The sequence below is a fragment of the Pleurodeles waltl genome, chromosome 9 (assembly GCF_031143425.1).
Source record: "Pleurodeles waltl isolate 20211129_DDA chromosome 9, aPleWal1.hap1.20221129, whole genome shotgun sequence".
NCBI classification, from domain to species: domain Eukaryota; kingdom Metazoa; phylum Chordata; class Amphibia; order Caudata; family Salamandridae; genus Pleurodeles; species Pleurodeles waltl.
This window is the reverse complement of record NC_090448.1, coordinates 914451480-914479224: the sequence shown is the minus strand read 5'-3', so window position 1 is coordinate 914479224 and position 27745 is coordinate 914451480. Positions and strand designations below refer to the sequence as shown.

Here is a 27745-nt window from a genome sequence, read left to right as displayed (position 1 = left end):
TCCATATCTTGTGAACATTTCAGAAATACAGAGGTTTCCTCGCTAACTATTTTTCACTTTTTCTATTTTACCAAATTAATTGGTGTATACCTGGTATACAATGAAAATCCATTGCAAGGTGCAGCTCATTTATTGGCTCTGGGAACATAAGGTTCTTGATGAACCTACAAGCCCTATATATCTCCACAACCAGAAGGGTCCAGCAGACATGATGATCTACTGCTTTCAAATTTCTACCATAGCTGGAAAAAGTTACATAAGAAAATGTAGACAGAAGTGGCTATTTTTTTCAACTCCATTTCAATTTTTTTTTTCAATGCAACTGTTACTTACTATAGAAAAATCTTGAAGGATCTACACAAATGACCCTCCCTTGCTGAATTCAGAATTTTGTTTACTTTTCAGAAATGTTTAGCTGTCCAGGATCCACCATTGGTTTCCCACTCATTTCTGTCACTAACTGTAAGGAGGCTGAAAGCTCACCCAACAAAAAAAAAAAAAAAAGGTTGCAATGGGGTATACTCCACCAAAATGTCAAAACTGAGTTGAAAACTTTGTTTGTCTAATTCAAGCCTGCCTGTGCCTGAAAGCTGGGAAGACAGTGATTTTAGCAACACAAAAACTTTGTTGATCCTATTTTTCCCAAAAAATCCCAAATTATAGCTGTATTTTGGCTAATTTCTCATCTCCTCCAAGAGAACCCACACCTTTAGAATCGCCAGGATGTTGGGAAAAAGGATGCATATTTGGTGTGAATAGCTTGTGGACAAAATGTTATGAGGTCGTAAGCACAAACTACCCCAAATAGCCCAAAAAAAGAGCTTAGTACTGGGGGGGTTGGGGAGGCCTAGTAGCTAAGGAGTTAAAAGCTGATAAAAACAGAAGCACACCGAAATCAGGTCAAGAGTTTCCAAGCTGCATTCTTTTCATGGTATTGCATCCTCGTGAAAGAAAATAATTTAGTATATCAATTTGTAGAAAGAGATTAACGTGCCTAATTTACTAGCACTGAATACTCACTATACCAAATTATAAATCTGAAAATCACTTTTTGCCTGGAACAAAAAAAAAGTGACTTACCCGCAAATCTTTTACTTCCTCCTGTAGTTTCAATTTTTCATAAAATGAAGCAAAAAAGTCACTTCTGTCAACATGTCTTGGGGCGACACAGAGAGCATCAATATCTGCACCTAATTAAAAAAAAAGTATTTTCTGTCATTAAAGTAACAAAATACTTAGAAGTATGAAATAACTAATGTCTGGAAATGCAGAGTGTCTACATTTTCTCAGAATAATGCAGAGGGTAATCTCCATGAAAACAAACTTATCAAGAAAATAAATCACACCAGGTCTCATTAAAGTGTTAAAAAGACAGCAGTAGGATTTGAACGAACCCCATTAATATGGATGTCAGCATTGATAGCCCTCGCTCTTCCGCAAATGGGTAACAATTGACTACCCTCACAGGTAAGTCTAGAAAAACCTTCTAAAAAAAGAGCAATGCAGTTTTAAATATGGACTTTCTTGAATGTATGTCACTCAGCAGGTTAACTTCACCACTTCGCAAACATGACCAACTGCTGCACCCTGCCACCATTAAAAAAAAAAAATATATATATATATATATATACACATACACAAGCTTCTAACATGACGTGTAACGAAATGCCTCCTTGGCATGGTTACCCACTGACTTTTTGCCTTTGCTGATGCTATGTTTTGAATGGAAAGTGTGCTGAGGCCTGCTAACCAGGCCCCAGCACCAGTGTTCTTTCCCTAACCTGTACTTTTGATTCCACAATTGGCACACCCTGGCATCCAGATAAGTCCCTTGTAAGTGGTACCCCTGGTACCAAGGGCCCTGATGCCAAGGAAGGTGTCTAAGGGCTGCAGCATGTCTTATGCCACCCTGGAGACCCCTCACTCAGCACAGAAACACTGCTTGCCAGCTTGTGTGTGCTGGTGAGAACAAAACGAGTAAGTCGACATTGCACTCCCCTCAGGGTGCCATGCCAGCCTCTCACTGCCTATGCAGGTATAGATAAGTCACCCCTCTAGTAGGCCTTACAGCCCTAAGGCAGGATGCACTATACCATAGGTGAGGGCACCAGTGCATGAGCACTATGCCCCTACAGTGTCTAAGCAATACCTTAGACATTGTAAGTGCAGGGTAGCCATAAGAGTATATGGTCTGGGAGTCTGTTTTACACGAACTCCACATCACCATAATGGCTACACTGAAAACTGGGAAGTTTGGTATCAAACTTCTCAGCACAATAAATGCACACTGATGCCTGTGTATATTTATTGTAAAATACACCACAGAGGTCACCTTAGAGGTGCCCCCTGAAACCTTAACTGACTATCTGTGTAGGCTGACTGGTTCCAGCAGCCTGCCACAACCGAGACATGTTGCTGGCCCCATGGGAGAGTGCCTTTGTCACTCTGAGGCCAGTAACAAAGCCTGCACTGGGTGAGATGCTAACACCTCCCCCAGGCAGGAGCTGTAACACCTGGCGGTGAGCCTCAAAGGCTCACCCCTTTGTCACAGCACCGCAGGACACTCCAGCTAGTGGAGTTGCCCGCCCCCTCCGGCCACGGCCCCCACTTTTGGCGGCAAGACCGGAGGAAACAAAGAAAACAACAAGGAGGAGTCACTGGCCAGTCAGGACAGCCCCTAAGGTGTCCTGAGCTGAAGTGACTGTAACTTTTAGAAATCCTCCATCTTGCAGATGGAGGATTCCCCCAATAGGATTAGGGATGTGACCCCCTCCCCTTGGGAGGAGGCACAAAGAGGGTGTACCCATCCTCAGGACTAGTAGCCATTGGCTACTAACCCCCCAGACCTAAAGACGCCCTTAAATTTAGTATTTAAGGGCTTCCCTGAACCTAGGAAAACAGATTCCTGCAACTTACCGAAGAAGAAAACTGCTGAGCTGAAAACCCCTGCAGAAGAAGAAAGAAGACACCAACTGCTTTGGCCCCAGTCCTACCGGCCTGTCTCCTGCCTTCTAAAGAAACCTGCTCCAGCGACGCTTTCCAAGGGACCAGCGACCTCTGAATCCTCTGAGGACTGCCCGACTTCGAGAAAGACAAGAAACTCCTGAGGACAGCGGCCCTGCTCCAAAAGAACTGCAACTTTGTTTCAAGTAGCAGATTTAAAGACCCCTGCAGCTCCCCGCAAGAAGCGTGAGACTTGCAACACTGCACCCGGCGACCCCGACTCGACCGGTGGAGAAACAACGCGACAGGGAGGACCCCCAGGCGACTCCGAGACTGTGAGTAACCAAAGTTGTCCCCCCTGAGCCCCCACAGCGACGCCTGCAGAGGGAATCCCGAGGCTCCCCCTGACCGCGACTGCCTGAACTCCATTTCCCGACGGCTGGAAAAGACCCTGCACCCGCAGCCCCCAGCACCTAAAGGAACGGAACTCCTGTGCAGGAGTGACCCCCAGGAGGCCCTCTCCCTTGCCCAGGTGGTGGCTACCCCGAGGAGCCCCCCCCTTGCCTGCCTGCAACGCTGAAGAGATCCCTTGATCTCTCATAAGAAACCATTGAAAACCCGACGCGTGTTTGCACACTGCACCCGGCCGCCCCCGCGCTGCTGAGGGTGTACTTTTTGTGCTGACTTGTGTCCCCCCAGGTGCCCTACAAAACACCCCTGGTCTGCCCTCCGAAGACGCGGGTACTTACCTGCTGGCAGACTGGAACCGGGGCACCCCCTTCTCTCCATTGAAGCCTATGTGTTTTGGGCACCTCTTTGACCTTTGCACCTGACCGGCCCTGAGCTGCTGGTGTGATAACTTTGGGGTTGCTCTGAACCCCCAACGGTGGGCTACCTTGGACCAAAAACTGAAACCTGTAAGTGACTTACTTACCTGTTAAAACTAACAATAACTTACCTCCCCCAGGAACTGTGAAAATTGCACTGTGTCCACTTTTAAAACAGCTTATTGTGTTGTATGTAAAAAGTATACATGCTAAAGTAATGATTCAAAGTTCCTAAAGTACTTACCTGCAATACCTTTCAAATTAGATATTACATGTAAAATTTGAACCTGTGGTTCTTAAAATAAACCAAGAAAAGATATTTTTCTATAACAAAACCTATTGGCTGGAATTGTCTCTGAGTGTGTGTTCCTCATTTATTGCCTGTGTGTATGTACAACAAATGCTTAACACTACTCCTTGGATAAGCCTACTGCTCGACCACACTACCACAAAATAGAGCATTAGTATTATCTCTTTTTGCCACTATCTTACCTCTAAGGGGAACCCTTAGACACTGTGCATACTATTCCTTACTTTGAAATAGTGCATACAGAGCCAACTTCCTACAACATGGAAGAGCAATGACTGGTTGTAGGAAGTTGGCTCTGTATGCACTATTTCAAAGTAAGGAATAGTATGCACAGAATCTAAGGGTTCCCCTTAGAGGTAAGATAGTGGCAAAAAGATAATACTAATGCTCTATTTTGTGGTAGTGTGGTCGAGCAGTAGGCTTATCAAAGGAGTAGTGTTAAGCATTTGTTGTACATACACACAGGCAATAAATGAGGAACACACACTCAGAGACAAATCCAGCCAATAAGTTTTTGTATAGAAAAATATATTTTCTTAGTTTATTTTAAGAACCACAGGTTCAAATTCTACATGTAATATCTCATTTGAAAGGTATCGCAGGTAAGTACTTTAGGAACTTTGAATAATTACAGTAGCATATATACTTTTCACATAAAACACAAATAGCTGTTTTAAAAGTGGATATTTGCAAGTCCCTAGTAAAGTGCACCAATTTTCACAGTTCCTGGGGGAGGTAAAGTATTGTTAGTTCTTGCAGGTAAGTAACCCACCTACAGGGTTCAGATTTGGGTCCAAGGTAGCCCACCGTTGGGGGTTCAGAGCAACCCCAAAGTTACCACACCGGCAGCTCAGGGCCGGTCAGGTGCAGAGGTCAAAGAGGTGCCCAAAACACATAGGCTTCAATGGAAAGAAGGGGGTGCCCCGGTTCCGGTCTGCCAGCAGGTAAGTACCCGCATCTTCGAGGGCAGACCAGGGGGGTTTTGTAGGGCACCGGGGGGGACACAAGTCCACACAAAAAGTACACCCTCAGCAGTGCGGGGGCGGCCGGGTGCAGAGTGCAAACTAACGTAGGGTTTCCAATGGGAGACCAAGGGGTCTCTTCAGCGGTGCAGGCAGGCAAGGGGGGGGGCTCCTCGGGGTAGCCACCACCTGGTCAAGGGAGAGGGCCTCCTGGGGGCCACTCCTGCAGTGGAGTTCCGATCCTTTAGGCGCTGGAGGCTGCGGGTGCATGGTCTTTTCCAGCCGTCGGGATTTTAGAGTCAGGCAGTCGCGGTCAGGGGGAGCCTCGGGATTCCCTCTGCAGGCGTCGCTGTGGGGGCTCAGGGGGGACAACTTTGGTTACTCACAGTCTTGGAGTCGCCGGAGGGTCCTCCCTGTAGCGTTGTTTCTCCACCAGTCGAGTCGGGGTCGCCGGGTGCAGTGTTGCAAGTCTCACGCTTCTTGCGGGGATTGCAGGGGTCTTTAAATCTGCTCCTCTGAAACAAAGTTGCAGTCTTTTTGGAACAGGGCCGCTGTCCTCTGGAGTTTCTTGTTCCTCCTGAAGCAGGGCAGTCCTCTGAGGATTCAGAGGTCGCTGGTCCTGGGGAAAGCGTCGCTGGAGCAGGTTTCTTTAGAAGGCAGGAGACAGGCCGGAAGGTCTGGGGCCAAAGCAGTTGGTGTATTCTTTTCTTCTTCTGCAGGGGTCTTTCAGCTCAGCAGTCCTCTTCTTGTAGTTGCAGGAATCTAAATTCTTAGGTTCAGGGAAGCCCTTAAATACTAAATTTAAGGGCGTGTTTATGTCTGGGGGATTAGTAGCCAATGGCTACTAGCCCTGAGGGTGGGTACACCCTCCTTGTGCCTCCTCCCTGAGGGGAGGGGGGCACATCCCTATTCCTATTGGGGGAATGCTCGTTCTATAAGATGGAGGATTTCTAAAAGTCAGAGTCACCTCAGCTCAGGACACCTTAGGGGCTGTCCTGACTGGCCAGTGACTCCTCCTTGTTTTTCTCATTATCTCTCCTGGACTTGCCGCCAAAAGTGGGGGCTGGGTCCAGGGGGCGGGCATCTCCACTAGCTGGAGTGCCCTGGGGCATTGTAACACGAAGCTTGAGCCTTTGAAGCTCACTGCTAGGTGTTACAGTTCCTGGAGGGGGGAGGTGTGAAGCACCTCCACCCAGAGCAGGCTTTGTTTCTGTCCTCAGAGGGCACAAAGGCCCTCATCACATGGGGTCAGAAACTCATCTCTCAGCGGCAGGCTGGCACAGACCAGTCAGTCCTGCACTGAACAACTGGGTAAAATACAGGGGGTATCTCTAAGATGCCCTCTGTGTGCATTTTTTTAATAAATCCAACACTGGCATCAGTGTGGGTTTATTATTCTGAGAAGTTTGGTACCAAACTTCCCAGTATTCAGTGTAGCCATTATGGAGCTGTGGAGTTCGTTTTTGACAGACTCCCAGACCATATTCTCTTATGGCTACCCTGCACTTACAATGTCTAAGGTTTTGCTTAGACACTGTAGGGGCATAGTGCTCATGCACCTATGCCCTCACCTGTGGTATAGTGCACCCTGCCTTAGGGCTGTAAGGCCTGCTAGAGGGGTGACTTACCTATGCCACAGGCAGTGTGAGGTTGGCATGGCACCCTGAGGGGAGTGCCATGTCGAATTAGTCATTTTATCCCCACTAGCACACACAAGCTGGCAAGCAGTGTTCCTGTGCTGAGTGAGGGGTCCCCAGGGTGGCATAAGATATGCTGCAGCCCTTAGAGACCTTCCCTGGCATCAGGGCCCTTGGTACCAGGGGTACCAGTTACAAGGGACTTACCTGGGTGCCAGGGTTGTGCCAATTGTGGAGACAATGGTACATTTTAGGTGAAAGAACACTGATGCTGGGGCCTGGTTAGCAGGGTCCCAGCACACTTCTCAGTCAAGTCAGCATCAGTATCAGGCAAAACGTGGGGGGTAACTGCAACAGGGAGTCATTTCTTTACACTGGTTGAATGTTGTGGACGAAAAATGAGGCGTTTTAGAATCATCAAGATATTAATGTTATTTCACGGCTCTAATTTGCAGAAACAGATTTTCTAGAGGGCCATCGTGCTGCTAGAACAACATCAGGGAGGTCGAAAGAATTCAGCTGGTGCCACTCAATCTCCACGCATGCAGAGGTACATTGCACAGGCCAGCGTGTAGGATCCTGCCCCGCTGCTGCGACAGGAGAGCCTCCTGAAGTGGTAGATGGATTGAAGGAGAGCTGCTTATGCAGGTTCCATAATCTCCCGGCCTTTTCTGGAGCCATTAAGATCACTGGGGCCCTGTCACTTCTTATCTTCAGAACTCGAGGCAGATGAGTGAAAGAATACAGAAGTCCAGTGTAGGAAGTTGGCTCTGTATGTGCTATTTCAAAGTAAGGAATAGCATGCACAGAGTCCAAGGGTTCCCCTTAGAGTAAAATAGTGGTAAAAATAGATAATACTAATGCTCTATTTTGTGGTAGTGTGGTCGAGCAGTAGGCTTATCCAAGGAGTAGTGTTAAGCATTTGTTGTACATACACATAGAAAATAAATGAGGTACACACACTCAGAGACAAATCCAGCCAATAGGTTTTGTTATAGAAAAATATCTTTTCTTAGTTTATTTTAAGAACCACAGGTTCAAATTTAACATGTAATATCTTGTTTGAAAGGTATTGCAGGTAAGTACATTAGGAACTTTGAATCATTTCAATTGCATGTATACTTTTCAAGTTATTCACAAATAGCTATTTCAAAAGTGGACACAGTGCAATTTTCACAGTTCCTGGGGGAGGTAAGTTTTTGTTAGTTTTACCAGGTAAGTAAGACACTTACAGGGTTCAGTTCTTGGTCCAAGGTAGCCCACCGTTGGGGGTTCAGAGCAACCCCAAAGTCACCACACCAGCAGCTCAGGGCCGGTCAGGTGCAGAGTTCAAAGTGGTGCCCAAAACGCATAGGCTATAATGGAGAGAAGGGGGTGCCCCGGTTCCGGTCTGCTTGCAGGTAAGTACCCGCGTCTTCGGAGGGCAGACCAGGGGGGTTTTGTAGGGCACCGGGGGGGACAAGCCCACACAGAAATTTCACCCTCAGCGGCGCGGGGGCGGCCGGGTGCAGTGTAAGAACAAGCGTCGGGTTCGCAATGTTAGTCAATGAGAGATCAAGGGATCTCTTTAGCGCTGCAGGCAGGCAAGGGGGGGCTTCCTCGGGGAAACCTCCACTTGGGCAAGGGAGAGGGACTCCTGGGGGTCACTTCTGCAGTGAAAGTCCGGTCCTTCAGGTCCTGGGGGCTGCGGGTGCAGGGTCTTTTCCAGGCGTCGGGACTTAGGTTTCAGAGAGTCGCGGTCAGGGGAAGCCTCGGGATTCCCTCTGCAGGCGGCGCTGTGGGGGCTCAGGGGGGACAGGTTTTGGTACTCACAGTCGTAGAGTAGTCCGGGGGTCCTCCCTGAGGTGTTGGTTCTCCACCAGCCGAGTCGGGTCGCCGGGTGCAGTGTTGCAAGTCTCACGCTTCTTGCGGGGAGATTGCAGGGTTCTTTAAAGCTGCTCCTTTGGAACAAAGTTGCAGTCTTTTTGGAGCAGGTCCGCTGTCCTCGGGAGTTTCTTGTCGTCGTCGAAGCAGGGCAGTCCTCAGAGGATTCAGAGGTCGCTGGTCCCTTTGGAAGGCGTCGCTGGAGCAGAGTTCTTTGGAAGGCAGGAGACAGGCCGGTGAGTTTCTGGAGCCAAGGCAGTTGTTGTCTTCTGGTCTTCCTCTGCAGGGGTTTTCAGCTAGGCAGTCCTTCTTCTTCTTGTTGCAGGAATCTAATTTTCTAGGGTTCAGGGTAGCCCTTAAATACTAAATTTAAGGGCGTGTTTAGGTCTGGGGGGTTAGTAGCCAATGGCTACTAGCCCTGAGGGTGGGTACACCCTCTTTGTGCCTCCTCCCAAGGGGAGGGGGTCACAATCCTAACCCTATTGGGGGAATCCTCCATCTGCAAGATGGAGGATTTCTAAAAGTTAGAGTCACCTCAGCTCAGGACACCTTAGGGGCTGTCCTGACTGGCCAGTGACTCCTCCTTGTTGCTTTCTTTGTTCCCTCCAGCCTTGCCGCCAAAAGTGGGGGCCGTGGCCAGAGGGGGCGGGCAACTCCACTAAGCTGGAGTGCCCTGCTGGGCTGTGACAAAGGGGTGAGCCTTTGAGGCTCACCGCCAGGTGTTACAGCTCCTGCCTGGGGGAGGTGTTAGCATCTCCACCCAGTGCAGGCTTTGTTACTGGCCTCAGAGTGACAAAGGCACTCTCCCCATGAGGCCAGCAACATGTCTCTAGTGTGGCAGGCTGCTGGAACTAGTCAGCCTACACAGACAGTCGGTTAAGTTTCAGGGGGCACCTCTAAGGTGCCCTCTGTGGTGTATTTTACAATAAAATGTACACTGGCATCAGTGTGCATTTATTGTGCTGAGAAGTTTGATACCAAACTTCCCAGTTTTCAGTGTAGCCATTATGGTGCTGTGGAGTTCGTGTTTGACAAACTCCCAGACCATATACTCTTATGGCTACCCTGCACTTACAATGTCTAAGGTTTTGTTTAGACACTGTAGGGGTACCATGCTCATGCACTGGTACCCTCACCTATGGTATAGTGCACCCTGCCTTAGGGCTGTAAGGCCTGCTAGAGGGGTGACTGACCTATACTTGCATAGGCAGTGAGAGGCTGGCATGGCACCCTGAGGGGAGTGCCATGTCGACTTACTCGTTTTGTTCTCACTAGCACACACAAGCTGGCAAGCAGTGTGTCTGTGCTGAGTGAGAGGTCTCCAGGGTGGCATAAGACATGCTGCAGCCCTTAGAGACCTTCCTTGGCATCAGGGCCCTTGGTACTAGAAGTACCAGTTACAAGGGACTTACCTGGATGCCAGGGTCTGCCAATTGTGGATACAAAAGTAAAGGTTAGGGAAAGAACACTGGTGCTGGGGCCTGGTTAGCAGGCCACAGCACACTTTCAATTGTAAACATAGCATCAGCAAAGGCAAAAAGTCAGGGGGCAACCATGCCAAGGAGGCATTTCCTTACATCCAGTGCTCCACTTTAGGCAGAATGTGTCTCAGAGACAGATCAATTAGGAAGTGTTAAGAAGTGTTTACACTGTATGTTCTCACTAAGATCCACCTTCTGCTATTATTCACACTGGCGCTCAAAGATCCTTCCATGCGGTTCATGACCCGAGAAATTAACTGATGAACCAGCCATTTCCAAAGGTGTATTGCCTCCTGGCACAGGACCCCACCCCTGCCCTGCTTGTTGCAATACAACATGACAATGGCAATGTCCAAGCAAACCAGAAACAACCTCCTATGGTGATCCTTTGATGGTTGTCAGGAAGGTCTCAAAGCAAAGCTATCAGTCCTTTACTCCAACAAATAGTTGTCTAGGTGAGAATCTGCAGGAGACCGAAGTGTTATCGCCTGCTCTTCAACCCATCTGTCCACGTTAGGTGGGATACAGATAGGATTCTGCCACCAAACCATCTGTGGTTGAGCCACCACTGCTGCAGGTCTTTTGCAGTCTCTTCTGAAACCTGGACATAGCATACTAGCAGGATACAGGAACCCGAGATGCCAAGCAGTCTCGGAGACACGTCATAGAAACCCAGGACAGAGGATGAAACATTGGGATCATAGCCCACATATCCTAGACCTGTTGAACCAGATGGAAGGCTCAGAACTGCACCATGTCCAGGACAGCTCCAATGACAGGAACTTCTGCAAAAGGAGTCAGGTGTGACTTGGCACACTGTTCAATTTGTTAAGAGTTCTGCCACTGACTGAAGGTAGTTCATGACTAACTGCAGTGAGTCACGCTGCAGTGAGCCAGTCTTCAACAACCAGTTATCAAGGTTGGGAGGGGTGTCAAGACTGGTATCCCCAGACTCCAAATATGCGCTGCAGCCACTTGTCACTTTTTCAAACACCTAAGGGGCATGGTGATGCAGAAGGGGAGCATGGAAAACTGAAAATGCTCGGTGCCCAGTTTGTACCGCAGGTGTGTTCTGTGGGACTGCAGGAATCGGAACTGTGAAAATAAGCACCCTGCAGAACCAGAACTACTATCTGGTTTCCTGGATCCAGGATAGATAGAACCTGGCCAATGTGAGCATCCTGAAATTGTCCTTTTCATGGGGAAGTTGAGGGTGAAGGCCTAAAATAGGAAAGTACTTCATCCGTCCTTCAGCATCAGGTAATAACAGGATTGACATGCAGTCCTCATTTCTGATGCTGGAGCCCTCTCTATTGCATTGTAATAGTATTTATATAGTGCTTACTACCCCTGACGAAGCGTTGAAACTCTTTTCGGCAAGTAGCACGCTATTCCGGAACAAGAATTAGTGATGGATTAGTATCAGGAAATATGAGTACAGTTTTAGTATTATTATGAGTTAATTTGAGTCACGGATATGAGAGTTTATTTAGATTGACTGGAGTAATGGAGGGGTGGAGGAGGAAAGAAATACAGAAGTGTTAATTGGGAGTATATCCCTCATTTACTCATCCTAAAGGCTTGGGATGAGTAAAGGGGGATGGAGAAGGGAAGAGTCTGTGGAAGGGTTAGGGAGATCATAGTAGCAGGGTGAGATAAATGAGGGCGCATTTAGTTGGGTTGTTTGGGAGGTCATGGTAGTAGAGTGAGGTTTGGTGAGTTAGATGTGGAAGCGGAGGGGAGAGCTTAGGCAGAGATATTTAGGAGATGAAAGTAGTAGAATGGTTTTGGGATGAGTCAGAGTGGGAATGGAGGATAGATTGATAGAGACATGACATGATGATGGGTAGATGGGTGATAAGATGAGAGCAGGGATTCATAGATATCTAGTATGTAACTACCTACCCAGGAGCCATGCAATGACCCACGAACATGCTTAGCACAGAACATACACACATGCATACATATATACACACACATACATATGAATACACACACACATATGTACATACAATACATAAATAGAACCATGGGTAAATATACTTAGTCAAACAGGTTTAAAGAGTGTGTGTGTATTTTATTGTTATGACATAGTAGCAATACATATTTTCTAAAGAACAATACATAACTAGATATATACACATAATCAGAAAAAATATCAACATAGGTATATGCAGTCCATAGTTGTTTGAATATGGTGGTTATGAAGGTAAGAGCCAACTCTTGAGTAGTTTTCTGAAGACAAGAAAGTTATCTGTGGCTCTTATAGTTGGGGGTAATGAATTCCATAGTTTGGCTGCTTGAACTGAGAAAGATGTACCACCTATAGTATTTTTCTTGTATGGTGGTGTTCTAAGGCGGGGCGCCAATCTTGAGCAGACGTTTCTTTGTTGGAAGTATTTGGTTATTTTGTTTCGGATAAAAACCGGTCCTGTTCCATGTACAGCTTTGTGGGTGATACAAAGCAGCTTGAAAGTGCATCTTTTGGCAACGGGTAACCAGGATAGTGCTCTCAAGGCAGGGTAGATGTGGGCTTGCAGCTTTACATATAGTAGCCTGGCTGCGGAGTTCTGAATACGTTGTAGTTTTTTCATAATAGATAGAGACGATCCATGGTAGAGGCCATTGGCACAATCCAGTTTGGATAGTACAAGCAAGATAGTAGCTTACACCTTGTGTGGAAATCCGAGGTGGGGGAAGATGTGTTGTATAGTCTTCAAGGTGATGAAGCTTGTTCGGGCTAATTTGTCCACTTGGACATTCATAGTTAACTTGGAATCCATGGTGATTCCAAGGTCTTTAACTTCCTTGGATAATTTTGGAGGTGGCCTGAGATAGTCAGGCCAGACGCGCAGAGGGGCATAACCTTTCCAGTCACCACATTTGAGTATTTCTGTTTTGGAGGTATTTTGTTTGAGATGGCTCGAGGTCATCCACTGATCAACGGCTCTGAGGCAACTAAAGATTTCTGACTTTAATGTTTTTCGGGTAGTCTAATTTAGGTAGTATTTGTGTGTCATCTGCATAGTTGTAGCATGTGAGATAAAAATCATTGATCATTTCTGGTAATGATATCATGTAGATGTTGAAAAGCAAAGGTGAGGTGATTGATCCTTGATATTAGATTTTTTTTTTTAGGATAGGAAGTAATCCAGTCGAGAGCAGTACCTTGTATGCTGGCTTCGTGGAGTCTTTGAATTAGGGTGTCATGGTCAACTGTATCAAAGGCAGCCGAGAGGTCCAAGAGAAGTAGTGCAGCAACTCCATTGCGGTCGTCTGTGTTTTTAAGATCATCCCAGATTGCTGTAAGTGCTGATTCAGTGCCTCTTCCTGGGCAGAATCCAGTTTGGAAGTCTGAAAGTATAGAATTGTCTTCAATAAATTGTGACATCTGGGCAAATACTGCTCTTTCTATCAATTTGCCCAGGAAAGGTCCATTTGTGATTGGTCTGTAGTTTAGGGGTTCTGCGGGTCTAGGTTTGTTTTCTTTAATAACAGTCATATGTATGCCTTTTTCAGGTCAACAGGAAAAGTTCCTGTAATTAAGGAGTTGTTGTAGATAAAAGAATGTTCTTGAAGATTTGTGGTGGACAAGGGTCAGAAGAGCAACCGGAAGGCCTGCTTGCTTTGACCAAATCTATAAATTCACCTTGGGATATTTGTTGGAAGGACTGTAGAGGCTGGGTTGGTTTATTCTTAGAGGGTATTTTAGGAAAGGGGTTGGTGCTGATGGTTTCTTCTGTTATAAATAGGAGTCCAATGTGTCTGGCTTGGTTGTGTAATGAGTTGCCAATTTGTTTGTGAAATCTTGGGATGACTTCCTTCCATGCAGGTAGGTTTTCGAAATTCATTGAGAATTAAAAAAAATCTCTTGGTTGTAGATTTGCCATTTTGAACTCTGTCTGAGTAGTATCTTTTTTTTTTGCTTTGTTTTTTTAAGCTTTTTTGATTGATGATTGTATATTCTTTTAAGTTTGTGTAGCTGCAGTTTGTCTTGACTGTGTTTTGAGCCAGGTCCGCTGCAACTTTCTGATTTGTTGCTTTCTCTTTTGAAGTTCTGTGTTTCTCCAAGGTGTTGGTTTTCTTTTGTCATGTTTTGGTTTTCTTAGTCGTATTAGGATATCAAAAGCTTCCTGTAGCCACTCAAAGTTTTGGAACAGAATTAATTGTATCTAGATCTGTGTTGGCTGTTAGTTGTGTTTCTAAGTCATCAAAATTGAGTTTGCTCCATGGTCGATAGGTGCATGTATGTAGTAGTTGTGGGGTGTGTTGATTTGTGGAGTTTAATGTTGTAAAGTTATCAAATGGTGGTCTGACCAAGTGATTGGCGAGATGCTATGAACGGTAACTAGTTCAGGCTTAGCAAAAAATGACATCTAGGATGTGCTCAGCGATGTGTGTGGGAATGTGTACAATCTGATGTAGGTTCAATGCGATTAGGCCAGTGGTGATAGTTTTTGGATGAGGCATATTAGGTTTGTCAAACCAAATGTTTAGATCCCCAAGAATGCATAGGTTAGAGTATAGTGTAATAAGGTTTGAGCATGTATCTTGAAAAGCATCTGGGAATGAGGGGTTGTTAGGTGGAGGTCTGTAACGGAGGGGAAAATTACAAGAGGAAGTTGGAGCGGGGTGGCATCTGGTGAGGAGGGCTTCACAACCTTGTATGGAGATAGTCTGTTTTACTGAGGTTTATTGCCTGTTTGAATATAATAGCTAGTCCACCTCCTCTCTTGCCTATACGGTTTTGTGTGATGGTTTGATAGCCCAGAGGAAGGGCTTCGTACAACACTGGGGCCATGTCATCTCCCAACCAGGATTCAGTTATGAATAGTAAGTCCAGTTGTGTGTCTGTGAGCAGGTCGTAGATGTGGTGCTTGTTTTCTTTTTTTTTTTTTTAGAGTGATCGAGCATTTATTAGCTGGCAGTTTAGAAAAGGTGTGTTAGTGGTAGTAGTGTTTTGTTTAGGAGAAGGGTAAGTAGTATAATATGAGCTTGAAGCAGGAATGTTAGTTGTGATAACTGTGAGGCTCACAATAGTCTTGCTTTTCAATGTAGTGTTCCTCTTCCAGCAGGTTAAGGAGGCATTTTGTTGGGTCTGTGTGTGTGGGTGGTGGACTTGGTGGCTGAGAGAGACATGGAGTGTACTGTTTTTTGAAGCGTAGTCTTAATATGCAATAGACAAGGGGAAGGGGATGCGAGGTTAAGAGTGGCACCTTTTTATTTTGTTTGCGTCTGTTTAGTGTGGATGGAGTATGGGTTAGGGGTGGTGGAGGAGCATGTGGATCATGATGTAAGACTCTAAATTGTGCAATGGAGGAGATGCGAGTGAATGAAAGTTGCTGGGTTGAGGTGCTTGTGGTAGGTGTTTGTGACGAGTGAGAAAGTAGGGGTAAAGATAGGACGGGACTTGTATTCATTGTGTAGTCCTGAGGGCGGGAGTGGGTGTGACAATAAGTATAATGAAAGTTTGTGTTGATTTGATGTGCTGATGTGTGTGGTCTGTATAGTTTTTGTGGAATAGTGAGAGGGGATGTTGGTGTAGTTTTTGGTGAGGAATTTGTATGTGAGATAGTGCTGGTGAGTGGAATTAGAGTGTTAGATGGGGTGTTGATGTGTTTTGGAGATGAATGTACGAGGTGTGTAAGAGGCAATGGATGTGTGTGACTCCTTTGTCCAAAGGTGCCTTACCTTGTTGCCGCAGAATGGACAAATAACCTTCCAACAGTCTTCCTGATGTGGGTGGAACTTTTGGCAAGGCTTACAGGTACATCAGATCATAACATTGCTTAACCATTGGTTAATGTTATGTTTTGCCATCCATGTTGATGGAGGTCATAACTTATGCGGTCTTCAACGGAGTGGCCTTACACTGCAGAGAGCAAAACAGAATGGGTTGAAAGCTGCAGCAGGAGGGAAGGATGACTGGGCAGTATGTTGCCCTTGAGAGCCTGGATGCGGACGACTGGATCCTGACCTGAAAAGGTTTTAGAAACGCTACATTGCCGAGTCAGCTTTCTCTCTAAAGAGCCAGGTGTCTTCAATAATGACTTTTGGACATCACCAAAAAAGCATGTTGATCTCACCCATAAGTATCACCTAAGCACCACACTGGGGCAAACTGTCCTGCCCAAGTAGTCAGTAGTGGCCAGCCTTGAGTGGAAGACATTTGGCGGAGTTTTTGCATTCCTGGTTGATTTGAGAAATTATGGAGGTACTTGTTAGGGGCCGTCAGAACAGTCTCACTAATCATATTGCACAGAGTGTGTGAATATTCACTTCATAGGCAGCTGGCATTACCTGACCAAAGGCCACGAATAACCAAAGAAAACATTTTACCCTAAAGCATCCATCAGCTTAGATTCTCGATCAGGAAAAGTTACAGGTAAATAGTTTGGGTTTAGTCTATTTATGGATGCTTGGACCACTAGGCTATCAGACACAGCATGTTAAATGAGAAAGGTAGGGTCTCCTGGAGCAGGACTATTTTTCAAGCTGCTTGCCTAGTTAATCAGTAGCAAAAGTAAGGTTTTGTCCAAGTGGCATTCGTGTTTCCCCGAGAGCCTCATTTAAAGGAAGGAGGGGTTTGGTGAAAGCTTACCAGGGTTGCAGGACATGCACCAGTACATTAATTTTGACCTCAACAAATGGTAGCTGTAAGTCAAGAACTTTGGCAGCATGTTTTAGGACTGAAGCAAAAAAGGCTGATTCTTCTGCGGAAGGGCCGAGAAGAACTTAATCCAGTGTCAGGAGAGTTATACAGTATGACAGCCTCTTAAATGTCTTCCTACCATAGTAGTGAGATGCATCAACCCTGTCATCTTTACTGTTGTCACCCATACCAAATTGGCTATGCTCGGAATCAAAGCCAAAAAGATTTCAGAGTGCATTGGGTGACACCTGGGAAGCAGAAGCATTTGTCAGAATCTGAATGAGGTTTGACCAGCTGCAGTGTAGTATGCTGTGGGAGGGACTTTGGTTGAGGTCGTGGATCTTTAGTCCTGAATATGGCAAGACAACTGGACTCTCCTCCACCTTTGGCTGTGTCAGAGCTAGCGTCAACATGGATGGAACAGGAGAGGTTTAAGGCACTGGGTTCAAAGTCAGCATGGGCGTTCAGCCACAGAGTCGGTACATATCCTCCTGTGGGGTCAGGAGGCAAAGCAATTGTAGAGGGGACGGATCTGCAGACAGTAATCTCACTCAAGTCCTCCTAGGGGCCCAAAAAGATACCAGAGGGAGCCAGAGAGGTGAAGAAAATTTGCAAAATGGCCGTCTTGAAGGCCTCTACCCTTTTGCAGTTTGTGAAGATTATGGATGCTTCATGAGGGTCCATACTCCTACAATCAGACCCGGAAAACTCAAGATGGTCTTCTTTGGTTCTACATAGGGGACTGATTATTTTGTTTCAGTATTTGGAAGTTAGGTATGATTAGCAGTTTCTGGGCAGGGTTGGGTGTTAATATTCCTGATGTCTATACTATGGATATTTATGCTGCTATGTCACCATTTCTGGCAGTCTTACTACAAGCGGGTAAAAGTGAATGGGTTCTCCAGTGGCAGAAGAGAGACAGGGTTATGTCCTGAAACCCCCAATGGTTATAAAGATTGCCCTCTATGGGGCTGGCCTAGACAGGAGATTATGGGCGTGTGGGGATGAATGATAAAATATTATTTGGTAATGTGGCTTTTCCTTCACACGTAGGCCTGTCTTCTTTACATATTACATTTTTCCATAAGGAAGGTGGATGATGAATGAATGAGTTTTATGAGCATCCACTTCGATCCAAAACAAATGGACATACCCCTAACAAGTTTTATATGTGTGCTGTTTGCCATGGTGTGACGATTCTACAACTGCAATATTGCACTATATTCTTGTAAGAAGTTGGCTCTGTATGTGCTATTTCAAAGTAAGGAATAGCATGCACAGAGTCCAAGGGTACCACTTAGAGGTAAGATAGTAGCAAAAAGAGATAATACTAATGCTCTATTTTGTGGTAGTGTGGTCGAGCAGTAGGCTTATCAAAGGAGTAGTGTTAAGCATTTGTTGTACATACACACAGGCAATAAATGAGGAACACACACTCAGAGACAAATCCAGCCAATAGGTTTTGTTAAAGAAAAATCTTTTCTTAGTTTATTTTAAGACCCACAGGTTCAAATTCTACATGTAATATCTCATTTGAAAGGTATTGCAGGTAAGTACTTTAGGAACTTTGATTTATTACAATAGCATGTATATTTTTTACATAAAACACATTTAGCTGTTTTAAAAGTGGACAGTGCAATTTTCACAGTTCCTGGGGGACGTAAAGTATTGTTAGGTTTTGCAGGTAAGTTCACCACCTACGGGGTTAAGATTGGGGTTCAAGGTAGCCCACCGTTGGGGGTTCAGAGCAACCCCAAAGTTACCACACCAGCAGCTCAGGGCCGGTCAGGTGCAGAGGTCAAAGAGGTGCCCAAAACACATAGGCTTCAATGGAGAGAAGGGGGTGCCCCGGTTCCAGTCTGCCAGCAGGTAAGTAGCTGCGTCTTCGGAGGGCAGACCAGGGGGGGTTTTGTAGGGCACCGGAGGGGGGGGGGGGTGGGGGGGGACACAAGTCCACACAAAAAGTACACCCTCAGCAGCGCGGGGGCGGCCGGGTGCAGTGTGCAAACAAGCGTCGGGTTCTCTGTAGGTTTCAATGGGAGACCAAGGGGTCTCTTCAGCAGTGCAGGCAGGCAAGGGGGGGGGCTCCTCGGGGTAGCCACCACCTGGGCAAGGGAGAGGGCCTCCTGGGGGTCACTCCTGCACTGGAGTTCCGATCCTTCAGGTCCTGGGGGCTGCGGGTGCAGGGTCTTTTCCAGGCGTCGGGATTTCAGAGTCAGGCAGTCGCGGTCAGGGGGAGCCTTGGGATTCCCTCTGCAGGCGTCGCTGTGGGGGCTCAGGGGGGACAACTTTGGTTACTCACAGTCTTGGAGTCGCCGGAGGGTCCTCCCTGTAGCGTTGTTTCTCCACCAGTCGAGTCGGGGTCGCCGGGTGCAGTGTTGCAAGTCTCACGCTTCTTGCGGGGATTGCAGGGGTCTTTAAATCTGCTCCTATGGATACAAAGTTGCAGTCTTTGTTGAACAGGGCAGCTGTTCTCGGGAGTTTCTTGGTCTCTTGGAAGCAGGGCAGTCCTCTGAGGATTCAGAGGTCACTGGTCCTTGGGAAAGCGTCGCTGGAGCAGGTTTCTTTGGAAGGCAGAAGACAGGCCGGTAGGACTGGGGCCAAAGCAGTTGGTGTCTTCTTTCTTCTTCAGGGGTTTTTCAGCTCAGCAGTCCTCTTCTTCTTTAAGTTGCAGGAATCTAAATTCTTAGGTTCAGGGGAGCCCTTAAATACTAAATTTAAGGGCGTGTTTAGGTCTGGGGGGTTAGTAGCCAATGGCTACTAGCCCTGAGGGTGGGTACACCCTCTTTGTGCCTCCTCCCAAGGGGAGGGGGTCACATCCCTATTCCTATTGGGGGAATCCTCCTTCTACAAGATGGAGGATTTCTAAAAGTCAGAGTCACCTCAGCTCAGGACACCTTAGGGGCTGTCCTGACTGGCCAGTGACTCCTCCTTGTTTTTCTCATTATCTCTCCTGGACTTGCTGCCAAAAGTGGGGGCTGTGTCCAGGGGGCGGGCATCTCCACTAGCTGGAGTGCCCTGGGGCATTGTAACACGAAGCTTGAGCCTTTGAAGCTCACTGCTAGGTGTTACAGTTCCTGCAGGGGGAGGTGTGAAGTATCTCCACCCAGAGCAGGCTTTATTTCTGTCCTCAGAGAGCAGAAAGGCTCTCACCGCATGGGGTCAGTAACTCGTCTCTCAGCAGCAGGCTGGCAGAGACCAGTCAGTCCTGCACTGAACAATTGGGTAAAATACAGGGGGCATCTCTAAGATGCCCTCTGTGTGCATTTTATTTATAAATCCAACACTGGCATCAGTGTGGGTTTATTATTCTGAGAAGTTTGATACTAAACTTCCCAGTATTCAGTGTAGCCATTATGGTGCTGTGGAGTTCGTTTTTGACAGACCCCCAGACAATATTCTCTTATGGCTACCCTGCACTTACAATGTCTAAGGTTTTGCTTAGACACTGTAGGGGCATAGTGCTCATACACCTCTGCCCTCACCTGTGGTATAGTGCACCCTGCCTTAGGGCTGTAAGGCCTACTAGAGGGGTGACTTACCTATGCCACAGGCAGTGTGAGGTTGGCATGGCACCCCACCAGCACACACAAGCTGGCAAGCAGTGTGTCTGTGCTGAGTGAGGGGTCCCTAGGGTGGCATAAGACATGCTGCAGCCCTTAGAGACCTTCCCTGGCATCAGGGCCCTTAGTACCAGTTACAAGGGACTTACCTGGGTGCCTGGGTTGTGCCAATTGTGGAGACAATGGTACATTTTAGGTGAAAGAACACTGGTGCTGGGGCCTGGTTAGCAGAGTCCCAGCACACTTCTCAGTCAAGTCAGCATCAGTATCAGGCAAAAAGTGGGGGGTAACTGCAACAGGGAGCCATTTCTTTACAATTATTTTGCCAGGTTTACTTGCTTTTTTCCTACAGGGCTGACTACTATCCTTCCCTTCAGATTTTGCTCAACATCACACATGATCAAAGCAGCGAGTGCACTGCCTCTCATTCGAAATGATATCATTGCATACAAACGTGTAATTTCCTTGTGATTGGGTAATGCTAGAATTGCAAGAACTCCCTTAGTTAGGCAGCAGTAATTTACCTGCTATGCATTCAGCATTTCAAGGACCACCACGTATGCCTGGGCACATTTTAATATTGCCGAGAAGTAATGATAGACTATGGAATGTGATACAGTGGAACACGTCAAAAATTATTACTCTTTAAATGGAGGTGAGAGGAATAGGCACCAAAGGAACCCATGACGTTTAATCGTAGCAACTGAAGTATGTATTTTGTTTTCAAATTAGAAATAGCAGTATCTCTACCATCATAAGTGAGCTGTGGATATACTTAAACTCTGTAGAAGCAATTAAATTCACCCAACTGTCTACAAACACCAGAGTGTTAAATTGAAACTGAAAGTGGCTAATAACAGACAGGCAAAGTATTGAACTTAAGTCTTTAATGCATGCCCATGCATATGGGGCAGCATTTAGAGGAGGGTGCCTTTGTGACAAAAGATTATATATTAATTGCTGTTTAAGAGAGACTTCGGTAATTTGCAATGATTTACCAATAACCAAATGAAGAAAATAACTACCTCTGGAGCTGCCCCAGAGCTTGAATGGCAAAATTACATTACACATAAATGCATGTCATCTCAAAGAGTTAGTTTTCTCAACCTTTTAAGAATGAATGATGATTAACAGTTTATCTTCAGTGCTGCAGGCAAAAAAACTGATATCACAACGCTTGAAAAATCAGGTGAAAATAAAAGCCCAGAACGAAATGAGCAGTGTCAGGGTTGGCTGAAGCATCATACTTTCCCCATTCTGACTGGCCTACTTGCTACTTATAATTTTTTTTTTTTAAAAGTCCTAAAGTTAAGAGGGGTCTGCAAATCTGCAGAGCAGTGAGTTTGAATGACATGGCTGGGTCTTCTCAATGCCGCCATATGATAGTGTACAGTGGCCCGTACATGTACAATGGGCACACTGAGGTAGGTCTCAATAAATATCTGACATTTAATTAATTAAAAAACAATTTCAATTACTTATAATAAAAAAAAAAAAAAAAAAAAAAAAACAATCATAGAAAAACAGGGACAGGTTCCATCTGTTTATAAAGAGCAGAGAGTTAGAAAACTAATCAACATTTCTATTTTTAAGAATTCTTTGTAAGCTTCATGGGCAACTTCTCAGATTGCAACATTTGCCTGTTAGAATTATTTCCAAAACCTACTGGGAATCATTTCTTGGTGTTTACATGATACAGTTCAAAGGATAAAATTGTCATGAACTTTACAAAAACCCTTTAAAAAGACGGTCATGACTGCGGTTTAGGCATAACTCAAATGTTTTTCTGCAGAAACGGACGAAAAGCCTATGGATTGATAGGAATAAGTAATCTACGGTCAATTTCAAAGGGGTGGATAGGTGAGGGGGTACCGCTGCAAATCACATGTGTCAAACATTCACGTCTGTATCTATAGAAACTGTATTTAGGAAATTTTCTAGTTTATTTCCAGAATTGACAGATTTTTCATTTATCAAACAGACCAAATCACAAGAAAAGATTTTATATTTTAGCTTTCCAAGATAGAGATAACACGTAATAAGCCTGAATTTGGTTGCCTTAATAGCTAATGTTTATTAAGTTACTGTGTTCTAGTTTTAAACAACGGTTGATCATTAAAAAGAATAACAAATTAATACTCTTCTTTAAAATGTTCTTAAAACAGTTGCATGCAACACCTTGCCCCCATATGGAGGACATAGCCAGTTGCTGCATGGAAGAATTGCAGCCACATGCCACGGGGTATACTGTTAAGTACTCTGGAGTCCACTTCTGGTCTCTGTATTGCTCTGAATGACTCATTTGCCCGTTGTAACCTGGACCAAATCTCACCTTCTGTGTACAAGACTGTTGTACAAGGCTAAAGTCTAAACAGATTTGGATCTGACCTTGTCAAGCCAAACTCAGAAGAACACACCAGTTCTAAGTTGCGCTGAAAGTACAGAATTGATTGTGAAAAGCACTTAAATTTCATGACAATAGCAAAATGCTACAGAATATTCAGAATTTCATCTGACAGTATATTTATTCACCTATTCTCAATTACAGGTAAGGAAAGCTGTGCTATCACGAAGCAATCCCTTGGACCCCTCGAGCTCACTATTTTTTAAAATATTTGCAGTAGGGCAGCTTCTCTGTAGTCAAATCTTCAAACATAACTTGTTTACTTTCCCATGCAGATTTAGTTTTACTAATGTGGAATTTAAAAAAAAAACGTACTGGCAGTCACCCTGCGACACAAAGTGCAACCTGAAATAAACTTTCCCTGCTAATATCGAGACACTGGCACAAACAGAGCTATCTGCCTCAAATCTACAGATGACGACTTGGAACAAATGGCTAACCCAAGCCCTATTACGAGACTGCAAGTCTTACCATTTGCTCATAACAAACACCGTAAACAAATGAAATACAAAACAAGATAAAGTAAAAATGACGTAAAATTCAGAAATCACAGTAAACCCCAAGGTTTATTAAACTATGCAGCTTTACCATTTTTCAATTCCAAAAATCTATCATCACAAAATGCATTGTTGTGTTTCACATTCATGACAAATGATTTAGTGAGACATCTGATTAGTCTCTGCACAGGTACTCAAATAAAAGTTACATCTATTATATATACACATTGAAAATGCTTTCTCAGTTAATAAAGAAAAAACATACCTTTTGTGTGCACTCCTAATCTGTAAGATCCAAACGTAAAGATTTTCCCTCCAACATTTTCTATTACAGCCTGTGGAAGATTCTAAATGGAAAAAAAATACACGTTACTATAATATTTGTTTACAAAATCATCTTTGTACCCATGTAGAACTTGTATGAAAAACTAGTAGGAAAAAAGCATACAAAATGTTATACAGATATATATAGATAGAAAGAGAGAGAGACAGACACACACACACACACACACACACACACACACACAATCAGTATTCCAGGTATTTAGAACACCAAACACTAGCCCATGCATATGTTGCAGTTGATTTAGTTTTCTGAAGTCCACATGCTTAACCTTTTTCGGGGGAACACTTCCCCTTGATCACATGACACAAAATTTACAACGGCAGCAAAGTATTCACAATTTTTTACATAAGGCATTTAAGTGGAATAAAAGAAGGAACCAAAATAAGGTGTTCATACGGGAGAGATACCAAGGATGCCGTATTGTAGTGATACTTTCTTCAAAAAAATCTGGAAAACTTCATACATTTTTGCATAAACTGGCACTCCGAATCAGTGAATTTATGGCCATGTAAACATAAGTGGTAATTCACAAATAATAGATCACAGTAAAAAAATAACAAAAACTACCTACTTAACTCGTTATTGGAGTTTTTTTATAAAGCTTTTTTCCATCTACTCCTTTATGTCATCATATTGCATGCTAAATACAATAATAGTGAAATATTTATAAAGTTAAATAAATCATTCAAGAAAACATGGTTTTAGTCTAGCCGCAACAAAAAATGGGCTCAAAGCAAATACAAACATAACCTCAATTTCTGGTCATGTGTTACGGTTTCACTCAACGAGACCCAATGACGACACTCCGTCTCAGTGCATTAAAGTAATATTTGATCAAAATGTCAATTGCAAATAAACTCCGCACACCTAAATGTATATTTAATGCCTCTTATACTGTTTCAGAGGGCAGATTCAATTGGTAAAGTAATATAGTAATCCAATGTAAGGCACATTCCAAGTGGGAAAATACTCAATCGAGGGGTTTCTTGAACATATTACATGCCGTCCCAGTGGGCAGGCACTAATCATAAAAGAACTTTATTGCCCAAGTAAAAAATAAAGCCCAATTGGGCCTTATGGTCTCCTACAATGTTTATTTACACACAAAATATAAATGCTTTTTGGCCCAGACGGGGTTCCTGGGAGAGCCCAGCACCAGGCCTAGGGGGTCAGGGAATTCCTTCCCTGACCATTTTTCAATTGTTTATTTTTTTTTTAAGACTCAGCTGAGCCAGAGTCTCAAAATGGCTACCAACACTTAAACACTGAAGTATTGGCAGCCAATCAGATATCAGCATGGGGACTGCCTGATCCACCACACCCCTAGATGCGTGTGTGCGTGAGACTATATATTATATATATATATATATATATATATATATATATATATATATATATATATATACACACACACACACATACATACACATATATATACATATACACACTTTTTTTTTACGGATTTACACCAAATCACAAAACACACACTTTTGTGACCAAGAATTAGCTACAGCCAAATTTAGTGTCATTTCTCCCAGCGGTTCGGGCGGTAGTCGTGTTTAAAAATCCCTATGGAAACTGCATGGGTGTAGGAAAGTACCCTCTTTCTTGGCATGGTTACTCCCATTTTCTGCCTGTTGTCAGTGTGTTTGACTGTGTTCACTGGGATCCTGCTAACCAGGACAGCAGTGATTATGCTCTCCCCCTTATAATTTGGTAACTTGTACCTTTTTCACCCCACAGTCAGCATACTGGTGCCCCCATGTAAGTTCCTAGTATATAGTATATGGTACATAGGAACCAAGGGCATTGGGGTACCAGGGGAGCCCCCTATGGGCTGCAGCATGTATTATGCCACACACAGGGAGACCATGCAGTTTTATGCAGGCCTGCCATTGCAGCCTACATGAAAGGATGCATGCACCCTTTCACTACCATGTCACTGCACCACGTCATTTTAAGTCACCCCTGTGGCAGGCCCTCCTAGCCCAGAAGACAGGATGCGAGTACTTGTATGTGAGGGCACCCTGCACTACCAGAGGTGCTCTAATGAACTCAAACTCCATTTTATGGGACTTTGTGAGTGTGGGGTCGCCATTTTATGCGTGTACTGGACATAGGTCACTACCTATGTCCAGTTACATAATGGTAACTCCAAACCTAGGCATGTTTGGTATCAAACATGGCGGAATCACACCCTGATACTGTTGCCACTATTGGAAGTATGATTCCATACACTCTGGGGGCTCCTTAGAGGAGCCCCCCCAGCATTGTTACCACCAGTCTAACAGGGTTTTCCAGGCAACCAAGCTGCTGCCACCCCACAGGCAGGTTTCTGCCCTACTACTGCTTGATATAATCAAGCCCAGGCAGGCAGAACAAAGGATTTCCTTTGGGAGAGGGAGGTAACATCCTCTCCCTTTGGAAATAGGTGTGACTGGCTTGGGAGGGGTAGCCTCCCCAAGCCACTGGTATGCTTTGAAGGGCATATTTAGTGCCCTCTGTGCATTAACAAGTCCACTGCAGTTCAGGGACCCCACCCAGACCCTGCTCTGGTGCTCAACTGGACAATGGAAAGGAGAGTGACCACTCCCCTGTCCATCACCACTTCAGGGATGTTGCTCAGAGCTCCTCCAGAGGGTCCCTGGGTTCTGCCATCTTGTTTCCAGCATTGGCAGGGAACTCTGGGAACATCTGAGTGGCCAGGCAGGTGACGTCCGAGCCCCCTTCTGATAGGGGCTCACCTGGCTAGGTGACCAATCCCCCTTCTCAGGTCTATTTAGGGTCTCTCTCTTTGGTAGGTCCCCAGATTCAGCTTGTAAGACTCCCGCAGGACTCCTCTGCATCCGCCACTGCAACTTCTGGCCACTGGAACTGCAACTGGAACCTCCAGGAACCAACAACGCTGCAATGTGCGAAGAAGAGACTTCTGCAACTTTTTTTCCACGGCTCCTGCCAGCTTTGTAACATTTACCTGGCTGTGCATGCTCAGAAGACAGCAACTCCTTAGCCTGCACAAGAAAAAGAAGGAATGTCCCTTGGAGTGAAGGAGTCACTCCCCTGCATCAGCAGGCACTCACTGCAACGACGACCTGCTGCGTGGATCGCCTTTCCTCCTGAGCGCGTGGATCCTGCATCACGGGTGGTGGTCCACAGTAGTTCTTTTGTCCTCCTTGCCAGCTGTCCAACTTTGGTGAATGTAAGCCCTTGCCTTCCCACGCAGGGAAGTACCCCCTTGCACTGCGTCTCTTGCAGCTGCCAAGGCTTGTTGGCATCTCCAAGGGATCTTCCTGCTACGTGCAGCTCCAGCCCCCAGCACTCCTTTCTGTGACGCTCAACCCTCTGCGTGGTTCTCCCGTGGCGTGGGACCCTTTTCTGTAGTGCTGCGTGGGCTCATTCTGCGACACCTGGGGATGCCGCCTCTGTTCCTTTGGGCTCTCTAGGTCACTGAGGGTCTCCTCTGAATCACCCGCCTAGGTTGAGTCCACCAGGGCCTTGCTGGTCCCCAGCAGCTCCAGTTTCCTAACAGGACATTTGCCTTTGCCAAGGCTTGTTGGTGGAATTCATGCACCGACACCAGGCTGCAATCTTCCTTCCAGCGTTGGACATCCTCTGCATCCTTCGGGAACTCTCTCCAGCTCCAAGGCTGTTGTGCTGACCTTCTCTTCATCATCGTCTTCCAACTCCTGCAAGTACAGCTGGATGGGTACTAGTCCCTACTCCTCCTGGGACCCACTGAGACTCTTGGGCTTGGTCCCCTCTTTCCACAGGTCTTCCTCTCCAGGAATCCACCACTGGTTTCTTGCAGTCTTGTCTTGCTGTCTTTCTTTTCCTTCCTTTTGCGTGGTCTGGGGAAATTCCAGTGTATTACTTCTGCTCTCCTGGTTGCTGGGGGGTACTGTGTTACTTACATCTGGGGTTTCCTAGTACTCACAGCTCCCCTCTGCATATTCCACTTATCTAGGGGTGGGTCCTGCATTCACGTTTCTTTTCAGTATATGGTTTGGGCTCCCCTTAGGGTCACTATTGTCTTAATTTCATTTGCACTGTTTTGTATCACTTTATATGCCTATTTCTGATCAGTAGTGTATATATTTAGTGTGGTTACTTACCTCCTAAGGGAGTATTGCCGTTTTAGTCATTTTGGTATTGTGTCACTAAAATAAAGTACCTTTATTGTTGTAACACTGTGTGGTTCTTTCATGTGTGTAAGTGCTGAGTAACAACAAGTGGAACTGCATGAGCTTTGCATGGCCCCTG

At 45.5% G+C, this 27745-nt stretch overlaps 1 protein-coding gene across 1 annotated transcript in view; it reads right to left on the bottom strand.

Moving 5' to 3' along the window:
• Window positions 1-27745, bottom strand: part of PAPOLA (poly(A) polymerase alpha) — an 858334-nt gene that overhangs the window by 800305 nt on the left and 30284 nt on the right. The window contains exons 4-5 of the mRNA XM_069208274.1: window positions 23405-23486; window positions 1081-1190 (exon numbers count right to left, since the gene is read on the bottom strand). Of these exons, the coding sequence (XP_069064375.1) occupies window positions 1081-1190; window positions 23405-23486 (192 nt within the window). The remainder of the gene's footprint in view (window positions 1-1080; window positions 1191-23404; window positions 23487-27745) is intronic.